Genomic DNA, 9,031 nt, shown 5'->3' with positions numbered 1-9,031 from the left:
TGAGCTTGTCGGTCCGGGCTGGGCTGTAGTTGCGGGTGCTGGTCATTAATGTTAAACCAAAACAAATGTAAATCTAACTTTGAACTTGAAAATACAGAAGATGTTCACTGTAACTTCTGTACAGCTCTCAGTTAGTACAAGCAGCTTACCTTGCGGTAATAGAAAAGCTTACACAAGTAACTATCCCAGTGTGTATTTGAACAAATTGGTATGTTTGTACCATAGGTGTGGCAGTGTGTTCCTGCAGAGATCTTGGGTACTAGACGACATAGTTTTGAATTGCTTGCTGAGTTGGAGCATGATGTTAGTGTAAGTATGGAAATAATTCACTGTGTAACTTATAATAAATTGGAAGAGTTATTTGACAACATCTAAACCAGGATGTGAGAGAGCGTTTATCAACAAAGCAAAAAGTCTGAGTTAAGGCTTCCATTTTTTCTAAGTTTTTCTAGTTGTGTAAGAATGCCAGAAAAGCTGAGAGCAAAGTGAAAGCCAATCCAGATTTTTTTTTCTTAAAATCACTTCTAGGGAATGGAGGGACTGCATAAACAAATGGGTGTTTGTATTAGTGTGGCTTAACTTTTATATATGCAGAGGATTTGGAGGCTCTTTGATTTTTGTTAAATCAAAATTAACATGCTTGAGGAATTTTCATCCTTATGCTTTTTGCCAAAATACAAAATGGCTTCTTCAGAATTCTCAGCCAAAATTTGAGCAACTATAAAAGTAAAGTCCACTCGTGTTTTCTTACTCACTCTGGTATGTCTGCTAGTAAATATAAATGCATTCTGTGCCTAAACACTAAAATATGGTGGATCTGAGTATAACTGTATATCCATATTGTAGTTTCTGATGGCATTCCTGAGAAGTAGAATACTGGGTTAAAGAAATGTTAAAGTGGATTTCCTTTTAGAATGTTATAGACTCACCTCTAATATGAACACATGTAAATTTTACCTTTGACTTTTCAACCACCTCCCAAAGATATATAAAAAACGATTGGCCTGATCAAAGCAGTAGACTGGATTTCATACTACTTGGTGCAGCTAAGCATTTAGTTTAAAGTAGGATGTTCTTATTTAGAAGACCTTAAACACTAATCCAGACTTCTGGTACTGCAAAGGAATACAGCATTTTCCAATATATTGAAGGCTGTTGATGATTATATGCGCCCTTGCTTTTGCACTTACAAATAGTTATCATTGACTAGTTTGAGGATCTCCTATAAAATTCTAAAACTTATTTTTGTAATAAAACTGGATACTTCTAGAAGAGGACAGAGTTACTCTGCAAACACTTAAAGCACTGTTAAGAATGACTACGCAAGTGAGTGAAGGAATAATGCATTGCTTAATTTCCAGGTAAATACAATCAACACAAATGCTGCAAATACATTGCTGGTGTCTGGAACCAAAGAAGGCACTATTAGTATATGGGATGTTACTTCTACTACTGTGTTACACCAACTTGCATGTCATTCAGGGACCGTGTATGATGCTGCTTTTAGTCCTGGTATGTTGTGTTTACATTTTTTTTAATAAGCAGAGAGAAGATCATAGTCAATGATGAATTCTACAATGTTAATACTGGATTTTGGGATAATGGCAGATTTTAGATATTATCTTAAGGTCAGCCCATCTCATTGTCTTGGCTTTTATAAGTGTTTTGAATTATTTTACCTGGCTTCAGAATTCATATTTTCTTGGCAATTTAGAAGGTGCCACTTTTTTGCTTGAAGGTGTATATAGCCAATACTTAATTGGGATGAATTTTTTACTTGAAAAAACAGATTTTTCTGACATGGTTTTTATGACCAAATACTAAAGAGAATTTTCTTTGCTTTAGAAACTGAGGTATTTGATATTTATTTAATGCATCTTAACTTTTTTTATAGATAGCAGACATCTGCTCAGCACAGGAGAAGATGGCTGTTTTAAAGTTATAGATGTACAAACTGGAACGCTCATCTCTTCTTTGAGTTCTGACCAGCCACAAAGGTAATACTGAGAACATGCTAAATGTAAAAGTAACTTCTAAGTTCAGTGAGTTGGTTTTGCACAAATATTTGGGAGAATGATATTTTGAGTGCAGGACATAGACATTTGTGTTGTTATCAAATACCTTTCTAGAGCTGGGATCAGCCACATTTTTGCGCAGAGTGCCAAAAACACCTGCAACCTCATCTTGTAAGGTTTGTGTGCCCAGGGTGGATGATAGGGGAGCTGAGAGTGGCCCAATCCTTGTTGTGGCAGTGCAGCCCCAGCCCCTTCTCCAGGCACCCATGTTGGGGGTTGCCTACCCCTGTTCTAGAGTATGGAAATTAGAAATTTTGAATATTTATATAAAGTATGTCTCAACTAGGGAAAGTGAAGTCCTTTTAACAAGATGTCTGTATAGCAGCAGATCAGAGTTCCAGCTGCAGTTCAGGTATGCACAGTGTACTGCAGCCAAAGCTTCACAAGTTAAATGTTAAAAACTGGCACCTTAATAAATGGTCCCACATGCAGCAGGGCGGTGCCTTCACAGTTTCTGTTTAAATTACTCAGAGCTGTGGTTACTTCGCTCTTACCTAGGAAATTGCCCATATTTCTTGGAGTGATAAAGTCTAAGCAGAAGAAAAATGTATACCAATATTTGTTTGGATGAATGAAAATGATTGCATCCAAGTTTTTTTTGGTAATGACAAAACAATTAATATTTTTGTCTTAAGTTACTAAATTTCTGTGATATGGACATGCAGGTTTTTATTCTGCATTTGTAAGACAAATCCAAAATGCAAATTGGTTTGTAGTGTACTATAGTAGTGCCCTCCTTTCAAATGATCTTACACTGAAATAAAAGCGACTTGAAGGCTCACCTCTCTTCACTTACACTTATATATTGTTCCAGAACCATAAACTACTATGGTATCTGTGATTTAAATACTCAATATTTATTATTGTTTTACCTCCTTCTGACTTGCTCCTTTGTCTTGACACTTTTTTATAATATAATTCATAAAGTTCTTAGTATGATCCTTCACTTATTCCAAAAATAGGTAAGATTTTTTTTTTATTAAAGACTCTTAAATCAGACAAACTGGTTTACTGAATGACTTTGCAGGTGCTTCAAATGGGATGGAAATACAGTCCTGTCAGGAAGCCAGTCTGGCGAATTACTGGTTTGGGACCTTCTCGAAGGAAAAGTTATTGAAAAATTCAAAGGGCATGCAGGTGCGCTTGGTACTGTGTAATCTCTCTTGATTTCTGTGCAAAACTTCCTTTTGTCTAAAGGAACACTGTATACTCTAACACTTAGTTTTAAATGTCTGATCATAATCATCTACAAGCCAGTGTCATGTGGAGAACAGAAATTAAGAATCAAGTTTGATTCCCTAGAACATATTATCTTTAAGACTGGGGACAGGGTGGGGTTAGTTCATTACTGTTGAGTCTGCATCATAGTAAAGGCAGGGATGTCTTAATTATATTAGTCAGATTGCCCATTAGGTTGGACTTCTGATATGCAAAGAAAATAGTACAGGATGGAAAATAGCAAATGGAGTTCTACAAAGTTTAATACTAAGATAATCTTGTTTTATCTACATAGTATTCCAGCTAGGGTGTGCATACATGGATGACTGTTCTCCTCTGGATGGAGTATTGGACCTATTTAGGGTTGGGCTGCCCCTTTAGTATTAAAGAGCTGGACATATGACACAATTACTATGAAGTAATGTATCCTAGATTTTACTCCACAGTGGGTGCATTTACACATGCAATTAATGCAAAGCAATAAACTGGGGCATATCATGCAATCATACACATTGAACCAGGTTGGAGCAGCCCCAGCTGCCAGGGAGCCCAGAGGGTCAGCTTGCCAACCCAGAGATGCTCCAACATGGATCAGCATGCTGCAGAGGAGCTGGCTGGAGCACAAGGATGCTTCAGTGCAGGGGCAAGCCAGCAGGTAGCCCCTGCACTGAAGCACCCTTATGCTCCAGCCAGCGCCATTAGTATCTACACATGCTTTGCTGCACAGTAAATAACACTGCTGCAAGATAGTACTTGAATTTAAACGTACCTACAGCAGCACTTACTAGTTTTACTGCAACCTAATAGGGCTAAACATGTAGACACGGAGATTACTGCAGAGCTGTTTAGGCAGCAATGCCTCTTGGGTGACATGAGGAAAAAGCAACAGAAGAGATGTATAATCTTTGAACCTTTGAGATGTATTAATAGAATGGGGTACTTGAGTAGTAAGCCAGAGCCAATATACTCCAAGATATAACTAGTTGTTCAGATATCTGCCTTAGATTAGAAATCTGGGGCAGGGTGTGTGTTGGTCTTACATTTGTATGTTTAAAACTGGCGTATTATATAACTGAGGAATAGATAATCTGTCAGAAGTCCTGTATTTTCATGTCAATGCAGTGTTACATGGTCTTCACAGTTTTCAGTGTATTTGCAAACTGTTCAAGTATTGCATGGGACAGACAGTCTGAAAGCTTGAGGAAAATTGTCATAGTTTTATATTAACTTGTTTTTAAGGTTTCCCTGAAGTTGGCTATAACATTTTAATAAAATTTACATCTGTATTAAAGGATGAGTGACGAAACTGTGGAATTTGTAATATTTTGGACTGATCAGATGCTTCCACAAAAGTGTTCTTACTTGTATGCCCATTCGTTTCTTTTAAAAAAATCAACATAACTGAAGTGGCAATGAAGAGAGTTCACTGAAAACTGATCAGAAGGAAAAGTCCTACAGCTCTCAGCCAACTGATTTAAAATAAAGATTGCTGTGACTAAATTAATTCAGTCAGTCCTAAAAGATAGCTAAGGAGATGTAGTATGCTTCAGCCGTAGAGTATTCATATTGTACAAGAGATAGGTTGAGCATGTTCATGCAAGAGAAAACAAATAGGTTGCTGTTGGCTATCTGCTAAATGACCCCCAGCACCCATTTTAAAACCATGCTTTTCAGGTTTAGCTTCACACTTATTACGTACCCAACTGTACTTGCCTCTAATACACAGTTCTGCTTTGCTTTTTTCCCCAGGTGCTGTAACATCTATGTGGATGAATGAGCAATGCAACAGTGTGATCACGGGAGGGGAAGACAGACAAATCATGCTCTGGAAACTGCAGTACTAAGTGCCTTTCCCCTCCAGCTATTTAAACAAATGCTTTCAATTTATATTTTTAAACCAAACTTTTTAAAGGAACTTACCCATGTGCAATGATGGCTATTGAAGTTCAACCAAATAGAAAGCTCTGTTCAACTAAGACTTTCTAGTTCATGGTGACTTCATTAGAAGTTCTTAAATGCTTATTATAATTTCCATTCTGTACTTACTGGTTTTTCATGATGACTGTCACATATCTCAGATTAAATGCCTGTCTCTGTATCCTGAGATGCAATTAAAGATGTATTTTCTGTAATTAAAGAAATCTTAACTTGCAGTCATTGTGTGACCTAACTGAAATGTATTGAATAAGATATGCATTTTTTAAACAAAAAAATATGCTCCGTTTTCAGCAAGGACCACATTAATAAATATGTGGTGCATCGTTTAATTGAAAATGTCTACCAGATACTCTTTCATAGATCTGCTAAGCTCTCTACAAACTTGTTAGGATGAAATAAAGATCAGGGTGGGTATTTTTCTTCTACTGGGCCTACTCTCTCCTTTCCATTGTAGAACTTGCAACTTCTTGCTTTTTAACAGGTGCAGTAGGAATCCTTACTTGCAAGCACAAAATGCAGCTCTTTAGAGACAGCTGCTACATTTTAATGGCTTCTGGGACAAGGTGCTCCATGACTGCATTTATTTACATGGAGGGGAACACTAAGCAGTTTTGGGACTTAAGGAGAAGATTATTTACCAGCAAGGCGTTCCTAGACTTGCAACTTGTACCTTCTTAGTTCAGAACTGAGGAATTGCCTTGAAAAGCAGTGTTTTGTTTCTGCCTGGGAGGGGACATTCTTTCATGCACATTCTTTCATGAAAGGATGTCATTGTCAACTTCCTCTTCGCACCCCAGCAGGAGGTGGCACCTAGAATTCTGGGGTAGATTGGAAGGTGGGCAGGGAGAGCAACTGCAGAGGTATCTTTTGATTCATCATGAAGGATTCATTGAGGGATTAATCCCAAGGTAGCCAGTTGTTACTCTACTTAATGTATGCTTTTTTGATGCTTCATAAGACTGTGTGACAGTGATTAACAATTAGCACTAAAATAAGTAAATGTTTCTCAGAAGACTGCATTTTACCCAAGCAGTGACCTTTTGGAGATTGATTGGGTTGACTGTATGAAATCTGAGCTTGGCAAACAAGTTAATCTTCAACTAGCAGTGATTATACTTAATGATGTTCTAATGTATCTAGCAGTAGAATCCTGTATCACTTCTTCTATGGTTTTGGCCAGACCCAATGTCAGTTTAAGCAGCCTATGGTTACTTGGGTCAGCATGGTTGCACTCTTTTGAGTATTGGCACAACTTAAGCCTCTTTTTCAGGCTTGCATCTCCCTGCTCTCAAAGCTTTAGGTACAAGTTATGCTACATTGCTACTTAAATAGTTACCTATAATAAATGATGATAAACATCCTCCCTGCTTACTAATGGACTGAAAAGCACTTCACTGTCCCCCTGTGATAAAAGCACAGCCTGCTTTTCTTCCAAATGCAGAACAAAATATTTATTGAATACTTATGCTTTCCCTGCATCATTAACAATTTTACCAACTTCATTTAGTCATGCTTCCATCGTACTGATAGGATTTTTGTTCTCCATTACCTACGTTTATCTCTTTCAGCCATGTGTGGGGTTTTTTGTTTCCTTTACCAATATTTTAAATTCATTGAACTATTGATTACTATGCATTGATAAGTGTCCATTTCTTGCATAGGTCTTTTTAAATTATACTTATAATCACTGGCTAGACTTCCCACTGAATTAAGATGGGTTTTTATAAACTTGATTGTAGAACTCAGCTCTTTTTCCAACTTAAACTCATTCCCATTTTTGTTAATTTTTTCCCTCTGAGTTAGTTCTTGCTCTTAACTTATCCATCTTGGGTAATTAGCTCTCTGAAGGAATAAGTGTGGCCATATGTATTGCTGCGTGGAACTGTCCTCTACTTGACCGAATGCAATTTGATCATAATCCTAAATTTACACTAGAATAGCTAGAGAGGGGGAAAAAAGGTTACTAGGATGGCTAAGGGAGATGGAGACCTTATTTTATGAAAGAAGGTAAACAGTTTGGCTTAGAATTATAAAGATCTAGAAAATTAGGGTTAGAAGGGATCTCAGGAGGTCATCTAGTCCAACCCTGTGCTCAAAGCAGGGCCATCCCCAACTAGATCATCCCAGCCCAAGCTTCGTCTAGCTGGGTCTTCAAAACCTTCAACGCTGGAGAGTCCACAACCTCTCTGGGTAACCTGTTCTAGTGTTTCACTACCCTTCTAGTGAGAAAATTCTTCCTAATACCTAACCTAAACTTCCCTTGCTGCAACTTGAACCATTGCTCCTTATTCTGTCATCTGCCACCACAGAGAGGACTTAGGAGGGATACAATATATATTCATTTAGTCTGCTATGTATGAAATATACACACAAAAGGAAGAAGAAATGTTTCTTTGGCTAAAGGACAGTATTGACAGAAAATTTAGGAGAGGTCTTTTTAGGGGAACTAGATTCTAGCCCAGGAGCCCCCTTCTAGCCATCTGTGGCTTTAATTGCTGTACCCTGAGTAACCAGCTGGCCTGCTAATCTATTAATCTTTGTCTGTTATGTGTTCCAAAACCGCCTGTGTGCTGCTATGTGATGCTGGGCCTTCTGATGTGTCAAGTTACTTCCAGACCCTGTATATTCTGTGGCAGTTGTTTTTTTCTACACCATAGATCCTGCATCAGCTGGTGCTGTGTGTGTCAGATCTCTTGCATCAATTAGAAAAAAGAATGCAGCACATCGAAGGTAGAGCAGCGTTGTTTTCATGTAGTCATTCATCAGGCAAACTCTGTTGCTAGGAAAGTAACCAGCCTGATTCATGTTTGGACCCCTCTACTGACTGCAAAGCTGTAAACACCTGCCTGCTTCCTTTGGACTTTGAAGCCCCAGTGTATCCATGCACATATGCACATGGACTAAACAACTACAACACTTAGCAAGTTCTTCTACCTCTAACCACTTGACCTGCAGCTGGACCTGCTGAAGTTGTGTTCCCACTAGGTACAGGGCTAAACCTTTTTTACTGACCAAAGCAGAAATGTCCATTTTTGTGTGTAATGTTCAAGTTTCTCCTTGCTAGCAGGATATACAGTGCTGTATTGTCCCAAGCACTGTGCACCACAGTAAAAAGCTACTGCTTGTGTTAGATAAGTGATAGCCATAATACATTTGATGGATGGCGCAGCACTAACAGATTAACATCAGTCTATCTGAGAGAGAGCCACTTAGTTTGATGAATCAGCTAACAAGCTGTGTTTTCAGGTATCAGAGAGGGTTTTGGAGGTAGCCGTGCAGATGGTTGACAGCTTCCCATGAAGGGCAGCATGAAGGCACCTGTTTGAAAGCTACAGTAAGAGTGACTGGTGTAAAAGGCTAATCTGAGATGAGTTTTGATGATTTATTCAATGGGTGCATCTGCACAAGCCAGGAAACAGCTGTCTTCTGGCCCTAGGAGGGGGCTGCCTGCTGCTGGGGCAGGAGACTATCCCACTACCCAAGCAGCAAGGAGCTCCTGGCCCTAGCTGGACAACTTGTTGTCCTTGAACCAGGAAGCTAGTCCCAGTTCCATCTCCACCTTGGCCTTCCTGACTGCCCCCCTGCATCCCTGAGCAACTGCAGTATAATCCTCCCTGGTAATGGCCCTTTCCTGCCATCGGGTGTATGCCTCCCTTTTAGCTAGGAGACATTCCCGGATGCTTTTGGTGAGCCATGGGGGCTTTCGCGCCCTCCTGCTCCCATTGATCCATGTTGAGATTACCTCCATTTGGGCTTGGAGGATAGTATCCTTAAGGAGCAACCACTCTTCTTGGACACCT

At 39.1% G+C, this 9,031-nt stretch overlaps 1 protein-coding gene across 1 annotated transcript in view; it reads left to right on the top strand.

Annotated features, from left to right (window-relative positions):
• The window catches only part of NSMAF (neutral sphingomyelinase activation associated factor), a 67,230-nt gene extending 60,628 nt beyond the window's left edge, over window positions 1-6,602 (top strand). Inside the window, exons 27-31 of the mRNA XM_019527698.1 lie at window positions 226-309; window positions 1,362-1,512; window positions 1,895-1,997; window positions 3,103-3,212; window positions 5,043-6,602. Of these exons, the coding sequence (XP_019383243.1) occupies window positions 226-309; window positions 1,362-1,512; window positions 1,895-1,997; window positions 3,103-3,212; window positions 5,043-5,137 (543 nt within the window). The 3' untranslated portion in view covers window positions 5,138-6,602. The remainder of the gene's footprint in view (window positions 1-225; window positions 310-1,361; window positions 1,513-1,894; window positions 1,998-3,102; window positions 3,213-5,042) is intronic.
• The last annotated feature ends 2,429 nt before the right edge of the window (window positions 6,603-9,031 follow it).

Source organism: Gavialis gangeticus, unplaced genomic scaffold, assembly GCF_001723915.1.
Source record: "Gavialis gangeticus isolate Ggan-Ray unplaced genomic scaffold, GavGan_comp1, whole genome shotgun sequence".
Taxonomy (NCBI): domain Eukaryota; kingdom Metazoa; phylum Chordata; order Crocodylia; family Gavialidae; genus Gavialis; species Gavialis gangeticus.
The sequence above is the reverse complement of the archived record's forward strand: the minus strand, read 5'-3'. Positions and strand labels throughout refer to the sequence as shown.